At 34.5% G+C, this 24,454-nt stretch overlaps 1 protein-coding gene across 1 annotated transcript in view; it reads left to right on the top strand.

Moving 5' to 3' along the window:
- Positions 1-24,454, top strand: part of sls (sallimus) — a 101,312-nt gene that overhangs the window by 35,705 nt on the left and 41,153 nt on the right. The window contains exons 22-32 of the mRNA XM_064437024.1: positions 3,934-8,400; positions 9,318-10,226; positions 10,855-10,904; positions 11,022-11,107; positions 11,856-12,076; positions 12,565-12,639; positions 13,145-13,249; positions 13,354-14,381; positions 14,540-14,600; positions 15,182-15,220; positions 16,884-22,676. Coding sequence (XP_064293094.1) covers positions 3,934-8,400; positions 9,318-10,226; positions 10,855-10,904; positions 11,022-11,107; positions 11,856-12,076; positions 12,565-12,639; positions 13,145-13,249; positions 13,354-14,381; positions 14,540-14,600; positions 15,182-15,220; positions 16,884-22,676 — 12,834 coding nt within the window. The remainder of the gene's footprint in view (positions 1-3,933; positions 8,401-9,317; positions 10,227-10,854; positions 10,905-11,021; positions 11,108-11,855; positions 12,077-12,564; positions 12,640-13,144; positions 13,250-13,353; positions 14,382-14,539; positions 14,601-15,181; positions 15,221-16,883; positions 22,677-24,454) is intronic.

The raw sequence follows: 24,454 nt of genomic DNA, 5'->3' as shown, positions 1-24,454 counted from the left end.
TAAAATTCAAAAAATTACGTATGTGTGTGTGTGTGTGTGTGTGTGCGTACGTGAGTGCGTGAGTGCGTGAGTGCGTGAGTGCGTGAGTGCGTGCGTACGTGCGTACGTGAGTGAGTGCGTGCGTGCGTACGTGCGTACGTGAGTGAATGCGTGCGTGCGTGCGTGCATGCATGCATGCATGCATGTATGTATGTATGTATGTATGTATGTCACTCTTTCACGCAAAATCTACTGGATCAATTGTTATTAAATTTGGTACACGGGTAGAATATAATCTTGAATAACACATAAGGTAATTTTTATCCCGAATTTCCCATGGGAGCGAAGACTCGGGCGACGCTAGTTTAATATAATAATAGCTTAACATCATAGAAGAACATCTTCAAGTCATACTAGCTTTTGCCCGCGGCTTCGCCCGCGTTATATTTCCGGAATGAAGGGTACCCTATGTCTTTCTCCATACTTAAAATTACATGTATGCAAAATTTCAAGAAGATTGGTTGAGTGGACAGAGTGTGAAGAGGTAACAAACAAACTTACTTTTGCATTTATAATATTAGGATAGTTTGAAATGTTGAATGATTTATTATATATTTTTTTTAAATATTTGAATCGCCTTAATATACCGCTCTCTAATAAAATACTCTTAAGTTAAATATTTCACAAACGGAACCCTAAATTATAAAATGATGAAATTATTCCACTTTAAGTCTAGAGGAGGTAAATCAATTTGAAGTGAAAACTTCTGTAGCGACGATGTGCACTTTTTGTGATGGTTAAAAAATGTTAAATTCGCGTCAGGACCCTGATCGAAAATTCGTAAGACGTCAAAAATGCACAACGTTAATATTAAAGTTTTCAGTTCTGCCGGCACTCGCCGACTGCAACCAGATATTTATTTTTATTTTTTTCTACAGTTCTGTCCACTTGATTAATATGAATATCTCTAAAAAATTATAGTTTTCTAGCACCAATAGTGTCTGAAGCTGAGCCGATAACGTATGGATGGACAAACATGAGTAAAAGGGCTCCTTATTTACTTCTGAACCTTAGAAAGTAGCCAAGCGCGAGTTCAATTTCATTGACGGACGTCGCCAATTTGTTTTCTTTTAAGTCAAAAACAGCAGGAATTATCCAGAAATTAGATAATGTGCAAAATTTGTACATGCATTAAAACATTATAACGAATACGGATTCCTCCTTAGGAGCACCTTTTTAGAGGTGTTGAAATTAACTTGAAACTACGCTTAAAAGATATAAGTACCAAGGCACCTTATCTTACCGGTTCGTATATACAGGGTCACTGGCATCTAAAGCATAACCTTCCAAAGGTGCATAAGGTACATAGAGACTAACATCGGTTGTTCTACGACTTTCGTCGATGTCGTCTAAACGTAATAAATACAAAAAATATCCTTTTTTTAGTTTTAATGGCGTTTCTATAAAACGTTAACTCTATGTTCAATTCCGCTACATAACGCTACTGTACTGTCTCGTGTCGCTTGGCTATTATATAGAGTTAAGATGTGTGGAATCGCAAATTAGATTGTGTCATTTATATATGAAAAAAAATACGAATCACGAAAAGTCGTAGAATAAAAACTGCTTGTTTTAATGTACCTACCCAAGTAATCTTTAGGAGGTTTTGCGTTTGATACCCTAGTAGTAACCCTGTCTAGTCTATACAGGTAGATAGATATTTTATTTCACTGTGTATTTAGTTACTAGAGGGCAAAGCGCGCGTTTGCATTTCACTTCTCACTATCGAATCGATTCGAAGTTTGACATTTATTTGTAAAACATAGACGTGATTTGTGATCTTCAAGTGTCTGAAAGTAACATAGATATCTATTATGTTAGATTATGGAGATCGGGTATGTCATGCACATTCAAATGGTCAAACCGGTAGCGGCGTCGTGGATCGGGTCGGGAGGTTTCCTCTATTGTGGTTGAGCTTCGCGATGGCTGACTCACGCGTCAACTCGTGAACGGGTGCTGCCGGGGGAACTGGTCAGCTCGATCTTTTATTAAAAGTTTTTTTGTTTGGTTAATTACACATATATATATATATATATATATAAGTATATATATTTTCCTTTCATCAGCACTTAATCACAATCATAATATGTTTCAGTATACCTTTTGACCATGTACTTTATTGTGTACTTACATGTTATATTAAGCCCTTCTGGCATAATAGGGACCAACACTGTTTGAATGAGTTTCTTTCGGCATTTCTTCTCAGCAGTGGTCGTTCCGAAATACTAGTAGTTTGTAGCTTTGGTAAACATCATTTAATTTAGAATATGACGTGAAAAAGTGCCTGTGAAGGCCTAATTTCTGAATAAATGATTTGATTTTGATTTTGAAAGTGAGATGCAGCGAACCAATCACATTGCAGTGGGGCTGTCGTTGTGTCACAATAGCACACTCTAAAAGGTTAGCTGCGTCTCTTTGCCAGTCCACTCTATGCTGAGATGTAAATAGCAAAATAACACTACGCACACTGCTCTCCGCTGCCGTTATGCATAGGTGTAAACCTAAGGAAGTTTAAATATTTAGGATCTGTGTGCGTAGTGCGACGACTTTTCACTATAGAGCCAATTCGCAGTGAGAAGCAGCTAACCAATCACAGTGAGCCATTGTGCCGCAACGACAACCATACTTCAACAACCACTTCGAATCGACTCTATAGTGAGATGTGAAATGCAAACACACACTAAGCCCTCTGTGCTCCACGCGTCCGGGGACATCAATGACGAAATCAAGGCTAATATGACTGCTACGCGGGCAACAGCTAATATTTGCGATCCAAACATGCCAGGTCCATAAATCTATTTTTCAATTATAATGCTTGTAAAGTTCTTTGGCATAATGTGTATCGATTGTTTTACGTTTTTAAATGGATGAATAATAAAGATCACCATTAAATGGCGGTGGGAATATTTATGTTTCTGGCCGAAACCGAACCTAAGACCGGAACTACATTTCTTGACTGAAACTGAAGTCGTAATTTCGGTCAGTCGCCAGAAATATTGAAATCGATTTAATTTTTTTTTAAAGTACTTCTAATTCGTAATTTTTTTTTAGGAATGACAAACATTCACACAACGAAAAAATAACAAAAGGTTGGACTTAAACAAAAAGTGTTAATAATTACGTAACCCATTACTTTACTGACAAGTTAGACAAAAAGAAGGCAGAAATAATCCTAGGGATTTTAAAATTCATGATGATATAAGAGAAAAATTATAAATAACAGAAAAATTAAAAATTAATTCAACCTGATTAAAAATAGAAGTGATAGGTGATATCTGCTTCAAAATTGATTTGCAAGATTCCACTCTAACAAGCATATTTTATCCTCATACATATTTACATACATTTCAAGTTAAGATCGGGCCAACATTCCATTTTTTATTAATTTATTTATAAACGAACTAGATTAATTATTTTATCTGAACATAACATAGATAAAATTAATATATTTCTTTTATCTATGGAACATAATATAGTTTTCTTTTGGATATAGTTGCCACAATTTCCTAAAAAGATTACGGTGGCCACCAAAATCCTTGTAAACTAAAATTAAAACTAAACGTGAATAAATTTTGTATAACAGAAAGCTATAACACTAAAATCCCTTATTTAGTAGCATAATCTCCTGCGGTATGTTTAGTTTTCGCTATAGATTAAAAGAAATCGACAAAATATGATAGTGGCAATAGTAATCGAGGATCGCCCATTAAAATAAAAATTTCGAGTATTTGATATAAATTTCAACTTGATTTGATATAAATTTCAACTTGTCGCATTCCTGAGAAAAATAATGTTTTGACAGGCGGACAGGCTACGACATACGAATGATATTAAACTAGACAACAGTTTGAGCTTATTTGACAAGAATTTAATTATATATTAACTTTTTTTCAGAGTCACCTCTAACAGTTTCACAAAAGAAGTTTCAAGATAAAACTGATATTAAATCGCTTACATCAGAAGAAGCTGAAAGCAGTCTCAATAGACAACTTTACCAGACTACTGAAGATAGCAATATTATGAAATTGGAAAACGTCAAAAACATCAAAACAAAATCCGCCACAGTTCCATGGCGTAAAAGCAGTCAAACAGAAATAAAGGAATTACTGAAAGAAGACAAAATAGAAGTAAAACATTGGAGAAAACCTCGTCAAGATGAAAAAAGCATTGAACATAGTAGTATTACTGAAGATACTAGTATTTTGAATATTGACGGGCAAATAGTAATTTCAGAGAGAAAGGAACATCTATCAAACCAAAAGTCTGTGGAAGTAAAACATTGGCGTAAGCCTAGAGTAGAGAAAAAAGATCAGGAATACCAGTCCGAAAATAATAAAAAAGAAGAAATATTGGAAACAAAAACGTGGAGAAAATCGCGCGACAAGCCGACATCCATAGATACACATAAAATAACAGAAGATTCTCAAATACTAAAAATCAGGGATACTGAGTCAATAGAAAATATGCAACAAGAGTTGCTGGAGACTAAGCATTGGCGAAAACCAAAAATTGAGGAAAGAGGACCATCGATAGATAAAATGATAACAATTGAAGACCGTACTTCACTAGAAATAAAACAAGATGAAACTGTGGATCAAACAAAAATAAACGAAACATTGGAAACAAGGACATGGCGAAAGCCAAGAAAAGAAGAAACACTTGTTTCAAGTATTCAGGAATCAAACAAAAAAGAAGACGTTGAATCACAACAGAGGATAACAAGACGCAGTGAAGAAAAACAAATAAGACGTTCAATAGATGAACACAAAGAGACTACGCCGTGGACACAAGAATCTATTAAGTTGCGTCCGACCAAAGTAGAAAAGATTCCCATTGCAAAAGAAAGAATAGAAGATGTTAATCTGAAACCAGTAAGAAAAGAATCCATTCCAAAAGCAGAAACGATTATCATAGAAGAGTCTATAACACGAGAAGAAGATACAGTCATACTAAAATTATCCGATGATATGGATAGTACAAAGATTCCTCCAAAGTTACAATTAGATGATGTGATCCCCACCGTAGAATCAAAGACACCTCTTATTCCAACATGGAGGAGAAATTCGAGAGAAAGACCACAAGAAACTCAGCTAGAAGAAGTCAAATGGCCTACAGGAAAGAGACGACCCAAGGAAGAGGAGCCCAAGGAAGAAGTTGTGCTTAAACCAATTCCCAAGGCAAAGCCATCGGAAGAAGAGAAACCGGAGGAGGTGCAATTGAAACCTGTTAAGAAGCAAAAGCCAATAGAAGAGACTCAGCCAGAAAAAGTCAAATGGCCCACAGGAAAAAGACGGCTCAAGGAAGAGGAGCTCAAGGAAGAAGTCGTACTTAAACCAACTCCCAACCAACAGGTATCAGAAGAGGAAAAACCTGAGCAATTGCAACTAAAACCTATGAAGAAACAAAAGCCAATAGAAGAAACTCAACCAGAAGATGTCAAATGGCCCACAGGAAAGAGACGGCCCAAGGAAGAGGAGCCCAAGGAAGAAATCGTGCTTAAGCCAATTCCCAAGACACGGGCACCGGAAGAGGAAAAACCAGAGGAAGTTCAACTTAAACCTGTAAAGAAACAAAAGCTGATAGAAGAAACTCAACCAGAAGAAGTCAAATGGCTCACAGGAAAGAAACGACCCAAGGAAGAGGAGCCCAAGGAAGAAGTCGTACTTAAGCCAATTCCCAAGCCACAGGTATCAGAAGATGAAAAACCAGAGCAATTGCAACTTAAACCTGCAAAGAAACAAAAGCCAATAGAAGAAACTCAACCAGAAGAAGTCAAATGGCCAACAGGAAAGAGACGGCCCAAGGAAGAGGAGCCCAAGGAAGAAATTGTGCTTAAGCCAATTCCCCAGACACGGGCACCGGAAGAGGAAAAACCAGAGGAAGTTCAACTTAAACCTGTAAAGAAACAAAAGTCAATAGAAGAAACTCAACCAGAAAAAGTCAAATGGCCCACAGGAAAGAGACGGCCCAAGGAAGAGGTACCCAAGGAAGAAGTCGTGCTTAAGCCAATTCCCAAGGCACAAGTACCGGAAGAGGAAAAACCAGAGGAAGTGCAACTAAAACCTGCAAAGAAACAAAAGCCAATAGAAGAAACTCAACCAGAAGAAATCAAATGGCCTACAGGAAAGAGACGGCCCAAGGAGGAGGAGCCCAAGGAAGAAGTTGTGCTTAAGCCAATTCCCAAAGCACGGGCACCGGAAGAGGAAAAACCAGAGGAAGTGCAACTAAAACCTGTAAAGAAACAAAAGCCGATGGAAGAAACTCAACCAGAAGAAGTCAAATGGCCCACAGGAAAGAGACGGCCCAAGGAGGAGGAGCCCAAGGAAGAAGTTGTGCTTAAGCCAATTCCCAAGGTACGGGCACCGGAAGAGGAAAAACCAGAGGAAGTGCAACTAAAACCTGTAAAGAAACAAAAGCCAATAGAAGAAACTCAACCAGAAAAAGTCAAATGGCCCACAGGAAAGAGACGGCCCAAGGAAGAGGTACCCAAGGAAGAAGTCGTGCTTAAGCCAATTCCCAAGGCACAAGTACCGGAAGAGGAAACACCAGAGGAAGTGCAACTAAAACCTGCAAAGAAACAAAAGCCAATAGAAGAAACTCAACCAGAAGAAATCAAATGGCCTACAGGAAAGAGACGGCCCAAGGAGGAGGAGCCCAAGGAAGAAGTTGTGCTTAAGCCAATTCCCAAGGCACGGGCACCGGAAGAGGAAAAACCAGAGGAAGTGCAACTAAAACCTGTAAAGAAACAAAAGCCGATAGAAGAAACTCAACCAGAAGAAGTCAAATGGCCCACAGGAAAGAGACGGCCCAAGGAGGAGGAGCCCAAGGAAGAAGTTGTGCTTAAGCCAATTCCCAAGGCACGGGCACCGGAAGAGGAAAAACCAGAGGAAGTGCAACTAAAACCTGTAAAGAAACAAAAGCCGATAGAAGAAACTCAACAAGAAGAAGTCAAATGGCCCACAGGAAAGAGACGGCCCAAGGAGGAGGAGCCCAAGGAAGAAGTTGTGCTAAAGCCAATTCCCAAGGCACGGGCACCGGAAGAGGAAAAACCAGAGGAAGTGCAACTAAAACCTGTAAAGAAACAAAAGCCAATAGAAGAAACTCAGCCAGAAGAAGTCAAATGGCCTACAGGAAAGAGACGGCCCAAGGAGGAGGAACCCAAGGAAGAAGTCGTGCTTAAGCCAATTCCCAAGCCACAGGTACCAGAAGAGGAAAAACCAGAGGAAGTTCAAATAAAACCTTTAAAGATACAAAAGCCAATAGAAGAAACTCAACCAGACGAAGTCAAATGGCCTACAGGAAAGAGACGGCCCAAGGAGGAGGAACCCAAGGAAGAAGTCGTGCTTAAGCCAATTCCCAAGCCACAGGTACCGGAAGAGGAAAAACCAGAGGAAGTTCAACTAAAACCTGTAAAGAAACAAAAGCCAATAGAAGAAACTCAGCCAGAAGAAGTCAAATGGCCTACAGGAAAGAGACGGCCCAAGGAGGAAGAGCCCAAGGAAGAAGTCGTGCTTAAACCAATTCCCAAGCCACAGGTACCGGAAGAGGAAAACCCAGAGGAAGTTCAACTAAAACCTATAAAGAAACAAAAGCCAACAGAAGAAACTCAACCAGAAAAAGTCAAATGGCCCACAGGAAAGAGACGGCCCAAGGAGGAGGAGCCCAAGGAAGAAGTTGTGCTAAAGCCAATTCCCAAGGTACGGGCACCGGAAGAGGAAAAACCAGAGGAAGTGCAACTAAAACCTTTAAAGATACAAAAGCCAATAGAAGAAACTCAACCAGACGAAGTCAAATGGCCTACAGGAAAGAGACGGCCCAAGGAGGAGGAACCCAAGGAAGAAGTCGTGCTTAAGCCAATTCCCAAGCCACAGGTACCGGAAGAGGAAAAACCAGAGGAAGTTCAACTAAAACCTGTAAAGAAACAAAAGCCAATAGAAGAAAGTCAACCAGACGAAGTCAAATGGCCTACAGGAAAGAGACGGCCTAAGGAAGAGGAGCCCAAGGAAGAAATCGTACTTAAGCCAATTCCCAAGCCACAGGTACCGGAAGAGGAAAAACCTGAGGAAGTTCAACTAAAACCTGTAAAGAAACAAAAGCCAAAAGAGCAGGCTAGGCCAGAAGAAGTCGCACTGAAGCCAATTCCACAGGCACCAGAAGTTCAAAAGCCAGAAAAATTAGCATTAGAAGAAAAACTAGTAGACGAAACTAAGTCCAAAATTACTGAACAAGAAATTAAAGAAAAGAAAATACAAATCAACGACGTGTCTGCGCCAGATCAACCTACTGAGGAAGTGCAAGAAGTGGTAACCGTAAAAACGCAAAAGAAAACAGTGCAGAAAAAGAAAACTGAAAAGAAAAAAGGTAGATATTTGTTGTTATGTTATGTATATCACACTATGACGTAAAAACAAGTCAGTGTAAAAGCGTACAATACGTACGCTGACTTTACACTTACTTGTTTTTACGTCTATTTTCTATTCTATATAACTAAACTTAGCAAACATGCATGGCTCTAATAAAACAATCAATAAAATTCCACCATTATTTTATCTAAACTATCTAAACTAACCTGTCTAATAAAAATATTTCATCCTAATTTATTTAAAATATTTTTTAAAATTATTTAATATATTTTAATATAACTTATTTAATATATTTTTTAAAATCCGATAAGACTTTAGATCGCGAGATACTGGATTACGAGTAGCTTATGCTATTTTTATATTGTACAGTACATTGTGAAACAGCCTAGATTTAGTTGTTTGAATAGGGTAGATGACAAATTTTTATTTTAGTGACTATTCGAAGGCCCTTATACTAATAGACACCAGTGAAAAAATACTGTGATAATGGCAAAGCTTTCTTCAAAGATGTGACAAAAATAAAATCTCACATTTTTGGACTCGTCAAAATGTTCCATACTAAATGATATTAATGTGACGTCACGTTTGAGTAATATCTTAGTTTTGTTTCTTTGTTCGAAAACTTTTTTACGACTGAAATGAATGAAATTAAATTTATGAATTATAACAAAGATCATAAATTTATCTCTTTTATCAATTTATCTCTTTTATAAAACTATTTGAGAAAAATGTGTGTTTTTTCTCAAATAGTTTTATCTAAAATAAATTAATTCATATATTTAAAAATATTATTTATTATATTAAGTTGAAACGTTTTTAGTTTTCGCTTTTATCACTGGTTTTTGTGCAACGATATAATATAGATATTTGAATGTATGAAACAAGTGTTTCTTTTAACTATGCGATATTTTGCAGAAGTTGGACCAATCATTTTAAAACCCATAAAAGCAATGAATGTATTTGAAACATCTGATTTTGATATAGTTGTCTCATTCGATAACAAAGAGAACGATAAAGTGACGTGGTATTGTAATAATAAAATCGTCGAACCAAATGACGACTGTGAAATTATAATAAAAAATGGCGAATCACTTTTAAAAATACATAATGCAGATAAGAAAAAGGTTGGGAAATATGAAGTGGTTATTGAAAGGAATAATGTGATTGCTAAGTCCGCAAGTACTGTAAAATTAATAAAATCTAAAAACGAAGATCAAATTTTACCGCCTGTATTTGTAAGACCTCTTAGACCAACAGAAGCATACATAGGTGAAATTATATTATTAGAAACAGAAGTTATTTCTAGTCCAAACGCTTCGTTTCAGTGGTTCATAGACACTAAAGAGGTGATATCGTATGCAAAAGAAAATAAGTTAAAGAATTTATATGTAACGAATAGAGATAACATATCAAGTCTCTGCATTGAAAATATTAGTAACGAACTGGCAGGAGTTATTACTTGCAGAGCAGAAAACTTTGCAGGATCTGTATCAAGTTCTGCATCAATAATTATGTTAAAAAAAGAAAAAAATATAGCTGGGAAGCCACCTTCTTTTACCAAGACTTTGGTATCAACAACTGTAATGGACGGAGAGACTATAGTACTTTCATGTGAAGTCAAGGGCGAACCGAGGCCAAAAATAGAATGGGCGCATAATGGAAAAATAATTAATCAAGCGAGAGATATAACATTTGCGAGACAGGAATCGGGTTTATGCGAATTATGTATAAAAGAAGCTTTTCCTGAAATGTCAGGAACATATTCTTGCATAGCAACAAACGAATTTGGAAGCTGTGATAACGAATGTATTTTGAATGTGGAAGGTAGAAAAATATGTAGATTCTGTTTTCATGGTTGCATGAGCTGCATGAACGGAGGAAAGACTCAGGAATGTCGGATTGACATTTTTTTCACTATAGATATCTAACTCATATTTCTTACACCTACTTATTTACACTTGCCATACATCTGTAGTTCATATATTTAAGAATTATATTTCTGGAATTTGATTGGAACTGTGGAGCATTTGCTTCCATGTCATTTTGTTATAAACTCAAAAATAACACTCGGCTAAGAAATTGAGATACGTAATTGTAACCATCACACAGTTTTAGAAGACATGAATTGCTCATTTATTGCTTTTATACACCACCATTTTAAAATGTTTGTTACGCACAGGTTATAATTGCGAGAACTAAAATCAGATTTTTTTTTTCAATTAAAATTTTGTTTATATGAAAAATAAAACGCTTGTGATAGAGCTTATTGAATGTTAACAGCGTAGGTCCTTAAAGCGTTCTAAGGACAAGTTCATAATTAATTATATTTTTTAAAATATTTTATGCATGATAAGTTACGATATATATTAAGATAATCATTTATATCCTATTTGACTCCATAGTGATAGACAAACTTTTATTTGAAAATCTCAGCACTTGAATTATTTTCCAGCTTACGAATATGTTCCGAGTGCATCAGAAGAAGATATATTGAGCGATGAGGTAGGTATATTATATAAAAAGTAACTACCAAAATACCTTAAGCCTAGATTACATGGATCCAGTACAAGATATTTTTTATGAATAATTTGTTTGATGAACTAATTGTTACATTTGCAGAGAACCAGCGACCTAGAGGAATTTGCCCCTCGTATAGTAAAAGCTTTGCCTACAGTTATTACTACCACTGAAGGCGAACTTACAAGGTACTCATTTTGCTCAAAGACTGACTAATAAATAAATTCTTTAGGCCATCGCATGAAAACACCATATATATTATATCAAATTAGATTATTTAATGCGATTGCAAAGTCAATTTATTTATTTAAAATATAAAAGATTTTTAATAGATATTGATATGGTCACTACAGGATATTGTTAGCTAATACGTAGCAACTCTTAAGACAGAAGGTTCCTTAAGTAGGGACTGAATAAATTAATAACCGACTTGGTATTACATGGATCTTACAACTTAAACGGTAGAAAAATTGCGTTGCGAGACTTGTTTTTTTAAGTATAGTTTTTTATGGGATGTCATTTATTTTTATAGATAGTCCTAATTTTATTATATACATATACATACATAAAAAGCACCCTATGTATTATTCCAGCTTATATTCTACCCGTGTACCAAATATTCATAACAAACCGTCCAATAGATTTTGCGTGAACATACACACATTTTCGGAACTAAAATGGCCTGAAATGCTTCGAGAAAAGGACTCGGCGGAGGTACTGCCGTGCCCCCAGATAGGAGATTTTTAATCATAAGTATTTTACGAACAATAAATAGAAACGTCAAAAAAACAAAAAATTACATCCGGAACAAAATAACACAAAATACAAATTCACATTTATTCAGAAATATCATACATTAATTGTGCAAAAATTTTCCCAATATTTTATTTATTATTAATGCATGTAGTTAAGTATGATGTTTGTAACCTTTTGTAGGTTGGAAGCAAAAGCAATAGGTATTCCGAAACCGCAAATTCGATGGTTAAAGCACGGAATAGAAATAAAACATTCTCAAGAATATCAAATAGAAGAAATAGAAGATGGAACATCAATTTTAATCATTCCCGAGGTTTATCAAGACGACACCGGTGAAATTAAATTCGAAGCATTCAATCCCCTAGGTGTAACATCTACTATTGCAGCATTGTCCGTGGAAAGTGAGTCTCGTTTTAAATTCTAGTACTTTTGAGGTACATTTTAGTTCCAAACCACAATGTTTTGATGGTTAATCCTTGGAAAGTTAATTTCCTATAGGTAATTTAGGAAAATGGTTCCTCTTTATTTTATACTGTTAAGAACCAACAATGGGAAAATATGAGGGGTAAGAAATAACTAACCAATAACATTAACTAATCACAAATAACCGTATGATTTCAGCTGCTTCTGCAAGTCACTTCGTTGGAGTTATATGGATATGTTTCAAAATGAAAATTTATATAAGTACCCCATTTCCCTTCCAAAAACCCTTAAGTCGTCAAAGAATTTAAAACTATTTTAAAGAAATTCTGCAATACAGCACATTGTGACATATTATATAATACACCCATAAATAAACACTACAGACCACAGACTGAAAGGAATACAACTATTTTACAGTATAACATAAAAAAATTGAAATTAATATTATTTTCATGTATGATTTTAGGTATAATCGGCACTAAAGAGTACAGAAAACCCGAATGGGTAACCCACATGGAAGAATTACAAGCTGCTTTAAAAGGTAGTACATATAAATAAACCGGTCAAGTGTGACTTTCATTCAGAAATCGCAAAAAATAGACAAATGCGGTCATCACTTTGGATAGCTTTGACCTGCAATTTAGACTTTTTATAGCTAAAGTAGTTGTATCAATTATTTATTTTGTATAAATTTGATTTCACTTCTACTCGTTCATGAGGACCTTGACTGACGGACTGACATCAGAAATCGCAAAAAATAGACAAATGCGGTCATCACTTTGGATAGCTTTGACCTGCAATTTAGACTTTTTATAGCTAAAGGAGTTGTATCAATTACTTATTTTGTATAAATTTGATTTCACTTCTACTCGTTCATGAGGGCCTTGACTGACAGACTGACACACAGACAACTAAGGGAGCTTGTAAGAAATCAGTTTTTACTTTTTGAGGTACAGAACATTGAAAAACGCAATTAGTCACAAAAAATATTTAAAAACAATGTATATTCACGTAACTGAATGTAATTTATTTTGAAAAAATTGCAGCGACACAATCAGTGCCGACATTTGTCAAAGATATTATGCCTGAACGAGTTCATGAAGAGGAAACAGTTATATTTGAGGCTATTTATAGCGGTAACCCAATTCCAGGTAAAAGAGTTCATTTCTGATATTGTAGATCCTCTCGATATTGCTCAACAAAACAACATTTTTGATTTAAAAATCGATGTTTACGTTTCAATTCCTCTTTCCAGAAATTTTGTGGTATAAAGATGATAAAGTAATAAGAAGCGATGAACGTCATGTTATTGAAAATAAAGATAACCGGACATCGTGTACAATAAAAAACGTCGTCAAAGAATCGGAAGGTACTTATACATGTAAAGCTGTAAGTGAAATTGGCATGGCTTTGACCAAGGCTAAATTACAAGTTTTCAAAACAGGAGAGAAAATAAAGAAAGTGAAAGAAGTAAAAGAAAAAGTGAAGTCTGAAAAAATCACCCAACTCGAAAAAGAAACAATAGTTAAAGAAAAGGTAAAAGAAAAAATAGAAGGAAACTATGAATCTGCAGCGGTTATTGAAGAAATTCAGGTGATGGATGAACCAGCACCCATAAAGAAAGTTCAAAAAGATAAAGCAAAGATATCAGTCAATCAAGCTGAATCTGTGGAAACGCAGGATGTTGCATCATATAAAAAAGTAGATAAAAAGGAAAAACCAAAACCAAAGGCAGGCAAAGGAGAACCAGTGGTAACGCCAAATGAGTATTTAGTATCTTCCCAACAATTGAAAGAAGAAACTGTAGAGGCATTCCACGAGACTCCGTATGAGAAACAAAAAGGCATAATTAAAATGGTAGACAAGGATTCGAATGTAGTTGCTGAAATAAATGAATTACTTGAGGTGATTAATGCAAAAGAGTTCGGCCCGGGTGAATCACCATTGAGAGAGTTAGCTAAAATCGGCTACATGTTGAGACGTGGTGTAACTACAGAACAAATAGAGAGTTTATACGATTCTGAGTATTTCCCAGCTTTACGCGTACCTCAATCACAATCAGCATTAGTTCAGTTAGTGGAACGGCAAGGACATGGGCCACTTATTACGGAAGTACTTACGGAAGAGACGACACAAGATGAAGATGTGATTGCAGCAAAAGTCGGTTTCCGGGCGTTCTTGAAAATGGTTGAAATGAAACATACTTCAGTCGAAGAGGTAATCGCTCATTTCTACCCGGAAGATTTCAAACCTCGATCCTGGGAACAAAGAGAAGCACATGAGGTGAGTAGCGCTAAGTTTTATTGGGTATGTTAGGTTTATAAGTCTTCATGTCTGTGTGCATAATTGATATTTTCTGACAATCGTAAATTACAATCAAAATTTACATGAATAATATGTAAGTATTTAGTAAATAACATTTTTATACAAAATTATTTCAGGTAATAGTGGAATCCGCAACTGAACAACTAGCAGAAACACATATAACTGAAGTAAAAAAAGGTAATACCATTATGCTAGGATGTAAATTAAGAAAAGTCGACTTAAAACAATATGCTGCTTATGAAAAAATACTTTCTGCATTTTTTAGTAATACTAGTGTTTACCCTCGGCTTCGCCCGCTTAAATGTCTCGGAAACAGTTTTTTCTTCGTATTAAAATGGGATTGGGATAGTTAAAATATTCATAACGCATTTAAAATACACACAGCGTCATCTAGTGTTTTTATTGCAAAGTTTATTTTATTAGCATTTAGCGCCACCTATATTAGTATACAAGTTTTTCGTAAATCCCACGGGAACAATAGTTGTTTTGCAGAAAAAACTATCACTTACCTATTAGTTATCTCTTCACACGTTATCTACTCAACCAATCTTCTTGAATTGGATACATGTAGTTTGACGTACGGAGAAGGATATAGGGTACCTTTCATCTCGGAAACATAACTGCTCCCGTGGGAAATCACGTGAGCGAAGCCGCGAAAACATAACTTATAGGATAGATTAGGAGAATAGTTAAATAATTTTATTTAATTTTAAATGATTTGAATGTGAAAGTTCAGTTTTGGTATATTTTATTTTTAGATACAACAAAAAAGCTAACTGAAGAAACACAGATAGAAGGTGAGTGCACTATGTGCTTTAAATTAAAGTTACATTTCTTAAACATTAAGTTCAAAAATATTTGAATTATTATGATTTTTTTATCAGTATTTATTTATCTTTTTATCTAAAGAACAATAAGTACTTACATAAATTGATAACGCTAACTAACCGCTTTCGCTTTGCACAAGTAACAAAGCTAGAGAAATTGAAAAGAAATGAAATTTAAATCCGTATAAAATGTTATATAATATAGGAACGGTCATTGTTGTCAAATTTATTCGACAGCAGCGACCAACTCACCAGACTAATTAGGTTTGCCATTGCTAAAGTATTTATTTATACTAGGTACTTAAGGCCGATTTTAACGTTGAACTAAACTTGGTTTAACCAAAAAACCGAATTCAGAGTGCCAGTTTGCATTTCACCAACAATGGCTAAACGCAGCCTGACTTCTGCCGTTTTAGCTTGTGTAAACGAGTTCACATAATAAATTCCGTAGACATAAAATGCTATAGATCCCATCATAGCTTCCATTTCACCACATTGAAGAGATGATGTGTATTCTATTAAATATATTAAAGAAACGAGAAAAAGTGCTGACATTTTTATCCCACATAATGTGCCCGGCCTAATCTACATAGACTACTATTAATCAACTTTAGATTAGCCGGATTGGATAGAGAAATTGTATCTTCTATCATTTGGTTACACTCATCCGTCGTTTATATTCGTTTTTTTTTTGTCTGTTTTGGCACCTGTGTTCACGAAATAAACGAATTGAATTGAATTTTGGCCTTTGGGCAGCCTTGATTATAATGCTCAATGTCACATCATCAGGACATAAATGAAAAAAAAAATTATTAAATTGCAGAAATATAAACGCATTTTTTTTTGTCTATACTTGAAACTTATGATTCCATACTGCGTTTTTGTATACGCGATCCAAACATATTGGTGAAATCAATTGGTTTGTAACCGAAATCAATTATTATAATAATCACACGGCATAACAGTCACGGCAAGCGTGCTCGGAAGGTTATAAAAGCTTTTCGGTTAACCTCCAAATGTCCGCTTTGTCCGCTTGTCAATATCCTTTTTCTCAGGAGCATGTCAATGTATCAAGTTGAGATGAATATCATGTAACTCTATCAGACAGTAAATTACGCGTTCCTTGGATTTTGTCATGTCGGTTAATTTTCGTCAAATATAAATAATAGCAAAATCCTATTCTATATGAAAATGGTGGTTCTCGAATTATTATTTAAAGATAAATTTGTTTCCTGATTTTGTGTTTGTGTAAACACAAAATTAGGACATTGTGATGTATATGTATGTACATATACCACCGCTATAAAGATTATGCCTCTTCCAAACATTAGCGATTTTCTCGTTTGGCTTACAAAGTGTGTGCTTAATTTAACAAATTATTATTATGGAATGGCTGTAAACAAGCAAGTAAGTACGCTTTTATACTACTACTTTATTCCTTTGACTTATTCTTTCTAAACACTGCAAGTGCAAATCTAAACTGACGGTACACTAGTGGTATCATAAACTGTAGTTATAGTGTCGAATAACAATGAGCTTCGCCTACGCGTATTGTTTGACAAAGAAGCTTTAATAACTGTGAAGAATGTATTATTTTAGTAAGTATTACCTCAATGTTACTGTGGTTTCACAGATGCCAAAGAGAAAAGAATGTCCAAAGGCAAAAAACAAGTAAAAGAGAAATACGACGAATTCCTAGTGGAAGAAATTACAACAGAGTCGGTGAAAATGTTAAAAGCACAACATCCTAATGAGAAAATAGAAATTCTTGAAGAAGGTGAAACTAGTATGTTCGATACGGAGCCTTTACTATACTTATCAACAATACCGACTGATGTTCATCAGAGTAATATTGAAGTGGTAGCAGCTAGCCAAACCTCTCAAATAATTTCTGATAAGGTTGATAATACAATAGCTAAAATCAGAATAGACGCGAATTATCCATTAATTAGCGATGATAATCAAACTCAAGAAAAAGAAACGCCTTTGTTAGTTAAAGAAAACAATAAAATTCTTATAAGACCATCACCAGCGGCTAGTATAGAACCAATAATAGTAACAGAAGTAGAGGTTAGCAATGCACTAGAAGAATTTCATCCAAAGAAAAATAAGACAGTAACAAAAGCCAATGAAACTATCGTTCCAGCAGAAGGTATTTTGACTTCTGAAATTGAAACTAATATAAGTGTTGCTAATATAAAAAAAGAAGAACAATGTTTAGAAAATGCAAAGTCAGCTGTAATTCTAAAAGATGCTCTAACAGTATCCGAGCACATAACAACATTAAGAGAATCCCCATTTGAAACACATCCGCTCAAAGGATCTAATGCGTCAGTAGGTATTAATCCTTTAATGGGTATAAACGTTACGGAAGTGCAAGAAGAGATAAAAGAATCAGAAGTAGAAAATAAAGAAAGAGAAAAACAAGCGACATCAAAAATAAATTTTAATCTGTTAGAATCTCTTGAAGTAGGAGAAGTTTTTGTCGAAGATAAATCGGGAAAATATTACCCTGAACTAATCGTGCCTACAGAAATGGCAAGAAAAGATGTTTTGGTTTCAAATCAAATAGTGACAGAAATTCACGACGTAAAAGAAAAAGAAGGTATTTTATCTGCCTTAAAATTACCTCCAACGCAAGAAGCACAATTAGATATTACTTCAAAAGATAGTTTAGTTATATCAACGAAAGAATACCACGAAAAAGAAGTTGAACTACCGGTTTTAGAATTGCCAACTGAAATAACCGTCGAAAAAGATCTTATGTTATTTACCAGTTTAAACAATTCTATAACTACGTCACAAATTAAAGAATCGGAGTTTATCCCGGAACAGCTGGCAACCAAAAAGGCAATAATATCTGTTAATGAGCACCAACATAAATTTAATTTAGAGACAAATATACAAGAGTCAGAATCCAGTTTTGAGGAATCTAAATGTGTACTTGGCACACAAGCTGAGATAGCAGTTTCTTTACTAGATAAACACATTACTGAAGAAGTCCAAATAAATGAAAGTGAAAATGAACTAATTATAAAAGAAGATAGACAAGACGCCACTGCCAGTTTTGATGTGAAATCTATTGAACCAATAGTTACAACAGAAACTATGCAGTTAACATCTACAGATGAGCTGAATATTAAAGAAAATAGAACAGATGAATTAGCTACAGAAACTATAATAACAACTAATGCAAAAATAGTCACATCAACAGTGGTGCACGATCAAGAGATTCATGAAAACTACTCGACAAAAAAAGGCGAAAATATAACAACTTCTTTGGTGCCTAACATTTCATTAAATGTATCTGAAACAGAACTTTCAGAATTTGAGAATCAGTTTATTCCAAACAGAATTCCAGATTTGTTAAGTGCCAAACCATGCCCAACACACCATCTGAAATCTCCAATCTCTGAAGAAGTTAATACCGCAGATCAAGTAGAATATTTAAAACCTTCTGAAAACTTAACAGAAACTGCTTTAGAACAAAGAGATCTACAAAAAGAAATAACCATCCTTCAAACCACTGTTCAAGAACAATTACAACAGTTAAATGAATCCCAAACTCCTCAAATAAGGGCTGCAACACATATTATAGGAAAAGAAAGTTTAAATGTAATTGAAGTAATACCTAGTGTAAATGAAGAAATATTTGAAGTAGATAAAGCAAGGGAAGGTACCTGCGCAATGCTTGATATTGATACCAATTACAAGTTAGCTCTTGTGTCAGAAGTTAATGCAGGTGATAGTTTAAATCAATTAAACTTATTGTCACCAAATTATGAAGAAGCTAACATAACATCCAATATTATGACCTCACTTCAAGTCACTGAAAACAAAAGTCTTGACAGTCAGTCAACATTCCAAAAAGAAATCAAACCGGATTTAAAATCACTAACACCTGAAATTATACCATTACAAGATACAATAAAGGTAACAGATATTATACAACACGAAAAGGAACGGGATTATGAGTTACAAAAACTACCAGAAACAATGATGGCATCTGCAGATATCACTGGCCATCAAGTAGCAATATCATTGGAATTAATAGCGGATTCGAGTATAGGCTATACTGAAACAGCTAATGATATGAAAAATCAAACTAAAACTGCTAATGTACAAAATGTAGCTCATAAAGAACTTATTGTAAGTACAGCCAACATCAGAGAAAGAGAGGGATTATTAGAATCAAATATTTTACCCAATACCATCTCAGCAGTTGTAAATATTGATTTATCTCAAGCTATTATAGTAGAAGAAAATAAACACGAAATATTACCTGCCAACTTCGATACTTCTCGTGTTTTGTCACATGCAAAAGAAAACAAAGATAATATCATTAAAGAAGCGATAACTCAACATGAAACTATAGTGCATTCTGCTGAGGGTATTATAACAAAAGAATCAACAAATAATCAAGTAATACCAACAATCTCAGTATTTGGACTTCATGCACCAGAACTTGCGGAAAAGATAACTATTGAAAGTGAAAATGAGTTAAGTTTACCATCTATGCCAGAAAAAGTAGTAGCAGCAATTAATATGTTAACACAGCATGGCATAGAAACCACAGAAACGATTACACATGACGAAAATGCAGAAAACGTCGAACAAGCTAAATTAATTTACAAAAAAGCTTTGCCCAAATTTGACGAAGTGTACGGTAAAACTGCTCGTGTAGAAGAGGTTCTTCCCAACCAATCTATTTCTGAAATACAGGAAGAGGCACCTAACGTACAAACGTCAAAAATATCTCCCATAGCTAATATTACATTTGAACAAATGGAAATAACTCCAGGGGAGATGGAAACTGCCATAGAAGAGCAAACCACTTTAAAATCACGGGGTATTATTGAATATATTGAAACAGAAGCTATTATTACCAGCTCTACACAAACAATAGATCAAGAAAAAGAACTCACTAGCACATTCTTACCTCAATCGAAAGATGCAGTTGTAGAAATAGTGCCTCTGAATAGTACAATAGACACAGAAATAATAACTGCAAGCGATGCAAGTGATTATAAAGACAAAAAAATTAAGACTTCAGAAGCAACGATATCACAAGGAGAATACAAAACGCATTTACAAAGTACAGAAATATTGTTTAATGAAAAAGAATTTGATTTACCTATTCAGACTGAAAATTATCAAGAAGCAACATATCAATTAATAGCAGCTTCTGCCAAAGAAATAATTCAAATTCAAACAAACGAAAAAGAAAAACAAGTTGAAAAGGCATTTGACATTCCACACTCATACGCCCATCCAACGATTAAAGAACAACACCCATTATTAAATACTGAAGTCACGTTAAATCAAGAAATTGAAGAATTGCACGTTTCAGGTTCAAATGTTACTAGTGCGATAAAAACGCATGGTATACAGGAAGCAGTTGAAAGCTCCGTTCCGTTTGTAGGAGAAGTAGAAGACACACTTATGAGTATAATACCGTCTGAAAAGTGCTCTAAACAAAATATAGAAGAACTAAAATCTTTAGATATCACAGAGGTAATATTAAGTGAAACTGAAGCACTATTAAAAGATAGTCCCGGTGTAAAAAAGGAAACATTAAAATCTGACTTTGAGAAAAATTATTATGTTGGTATTACTGAAGTAACGCCATCCGAAGTAGAAGGGTCATATCATAAATCTTTAGATACAAAATCATCGTTAAAGAAAATCGAGCCAACTCATAGTATGTCCCTACATTCCAGTATCACAGTAGACGAAACTATTTTAAATGATAGTCAAGGGCTTTTGTCAGCTGTCTCTGACTTCAAAACCCAACATGCAGATATTTTCATCGAATGCAAACAACATGTAACTGTAACTGATACTTCAGTAAAAGAAAGAGAGGAACAGTTTGAACCTGAATATAGACCTGTCATGGAAAATCAAAATGTTGATGTAAGTACAATTCAACACATTGTTACAAGTGAAACTATTCTGTTAGAAGACGGTACAGATCTTCCTAAATCTATCTCAATATCAGAAGAAAAAGCAAATAAAACTGAAACAGTTATCGAAGCTCTTCATAACCAACAACAAGAAGTGATTGAGAGTGTTGGTACGTTCAACACCAAATTTAAACCAGATTTAATAAAAGCTAATGCAGATTTGGTAGATTTAAAATCTATAGAACAAATAGAAGTAGTAACAGAAGAACATCCTGAAGAGTTTTCAAAATATTTAGTCAAGAATGACAAAGCATCGTCAAAGCAAACAACTATAGAAGAAATAATTAGTACACAACCACAAGTTATTGAAAGCACCACTCAATTACAAGTAGATTATAAACCAGATGAAAATACAATAAAATATGACATAGAGCTTCAAAGAAGCTACATTACATCTGAAAATATTACACAAGAAGTTTCTAATACAATGCATGTCGAAGAAACACATGAGAAAAAAGCTGAAAAACAGATTATCGATGTAACAACCCCTTTGGAACAGACAATAATAGTAATAGCAGAAGAATCAGAACCATTTTCGGAAAAAAATACAGATAAAACAGAAAAAGCTCAGGCAGGTCACATTGTTTCCCAAGAAATATTGAAATCAAAGCCGGATATATTAGAATCTATTAGAGATTTGCCGGATTTATCTGCAACAGAAACCAAGCAGGCTGTCATGGAAATTGAACCACATAAAAGCTACATTGTAACAGAAAATGTAACTGATGAGGTATCAACAGACCTAAAGGACGCTGAAGAAGGTAATTTAACAAAACAAATAACACAACATATTATAGACATAAAGCCCATAGAACAGACGGAAGTTATTATTGGCGAGAACACTACACAAATAAATGAAACTAATATTAATGCAACAAATATTTTAGCTAATCCCATTGAAATAAGTTCTTTAAACCAATCAGAAGTATTTGTGCATGAAAATGAAATAGTAACAGATTTTACTAAGACACTGAAAATGGAAAATGCTCAACAGAAAATTAATACAATGGAAGGACTTAAAATATACGAAATTACACATAATGATACACAAGATGATTTACCGCTACATAAAGATCAAACTGCCAAAGCAGAAATGACAGTATCATTATTAACACACGTACAATGTACTGAAAATATTCCGCAAAATTATACAGATGAACTGATAAAACACAATACACAAAGTAAGATTCCTTCAATCGCGTCTGAAAACATAATACCCTTGATAATTACGGATAATACGATATTACAACACGAAAAAGATCTAAATATTTCAAAACCAAAAGAACAAGTATCGAGATCGTCCATAACAATCTCAAATGTATTAGAAGTTACGTCTGAATTTGTAGGCGAACAATCAACTCCAATTCCGGATACTCATTCATCGCTACAAACAAGTAAAGCCGTAGTAAATGATGAAAATCAAGACAATGTTTACATATCTGAACTAGAAACGCATGTGCACGGTAAGTTGATTTACATTTATTTCATGTATACACAAAACTTTATTTATCTTTTCAATATATTAACACTTGTTATATTTATACGCGACATTTATTTGGGACATGTCGCGCTTTTATTATATTTTTTTTAATTTCTACATTACACATAAACAAATTGTAAATGTATCCATATTCTAAAAGCCGTGACAAACGACCCTAAAAAAACAATTTCTTGTTTAAAGTCATTAAATAATTCTTCAAAAAAATCACACATACACAGTAAAACCCAAACATTATGTTATATTTATTAATTGGCTAATTGTAAATAAAGTAGCTATAACATAATATAATATTGAATATTTTATATAAAAAATAACTATCTCAAAAAAACAGAACTACAAATAAGAATTAGTAATATACCTAGTAAGCGCGATATTTTTACGATCCGAACCACAACCTTACACAAAGTGCAAGTTGATCTCGCGTGAATTTCGTAAAATTTACTTCAGATTTAGATTAAAATTCTTATCTGCAGTGCCCCCGCCAAAACGAGCCAAGCGAAGCGCAAGGGAACTACCTACCTTTTCTCGAAACCGTTCGTCGTATTTTTGAACCCTCGTAACTTTGGTCTGGATAATGCCAGATAGTTAAAATTTTCAAGATATAATACCATGACTACATTATATAAACATACAAAGTTTGAATATCGTAGTATACTTTAGATTTTATAGATGTCCAGACCTAACTTCACATACTCTACATTCTAGTTAAAACGTTTTGCTTCCGTCACGTAGATTTCATAGGCATTAGTTATCTTATTTCCAGAGTAACGAAACGGCCAAGCTACACGTTTTAACTTGAATGTAGAGTATGTGAAGTTAGGTCTGATAAAGTTAGGGCGCATATATCCAAAATCTTGGCACTACATTAGATCTGACCACTTTTTCATACATTTTGTCTAAAGAGAGTTTGTGAAGCAAACTAGACTCGTGTTGGCATCATTTTTATGTGAAAATGTTTTTGGTGGGATAGGTTTTCTGGTTACCTACAAGCAATGAATTACATCCTTGCATATGAAATTGGCGATTCAAATTTCTCCTCTTTGCTCTAACAGAAAACCATTTTTTTCGAAATTTGGATAACTTCTTGCAATCTACTCCGGTGGGTTTCAAGCCGCCCTCAAAGATATTATTGATTTCGGTCCAAATGGTTTTTTTTTGTAAAGTGAAACATAAAAGTGCATAGATAACAATAGTTCAAACTTTCATTAAATAAATATATTATATAAAAAAATATTCGATATTTGTTCCTTAGGAAAACGCCAATTTCATATGTAAAGACCTTGCATTTTTTTCAAAATTTTAGGCTCTACTGAGCTTTTCGTTTCGAAGATCCAGGGGGTCACGCGTGTGTAATTCATATGCGTTTTTGTATGACTTCTTATTGAAATTTAAACATGTTTTAAAATAAATACAACAATGCGTCTAGATGCGCGATCTAGCCAATTTTTCTGGAAATACTACAATTTAAAACCTTTATTTGGAGCAAATTGCCAGTGACAGACGGACGGACAGACATTCACACAAGTGAACTTATGAGGGTTCCGTTTTTAATTTTTTTTGTACGGTACCCTAAAAATAATGTCTATTTTTTTTTCTACTTTTTCGTCACACTGCTGGGCAAAAGATCTCTTCCATATTTTTGTCTACTAAAACTGCTAAAAAATCACATTTGGTGTTCTACCTTTATGAGGATGGACAGAGGAGTCTCAGTAATAGGGTCTCGTTTTACCATTTGGGAAG

This window comes from Plodia interpunctella, chromosome Z, assembly GCF_027563975.2.
Source record: "Plodia interpunctella isolate USDA-ARS_2022_Savannah chromosome Z, ilPloInte3.2, whole genome shotgun sequence".
Classification (NCBI taxonomy): Eukaryota; Metazoa; Arthropoda; class Insecta; order Lepidoptera; family Pyralidae; genus Plodia; species Plodia interpunctella.
This window is presented reverse-complemented; position numbering and strand designations above follow the sequence as displayed.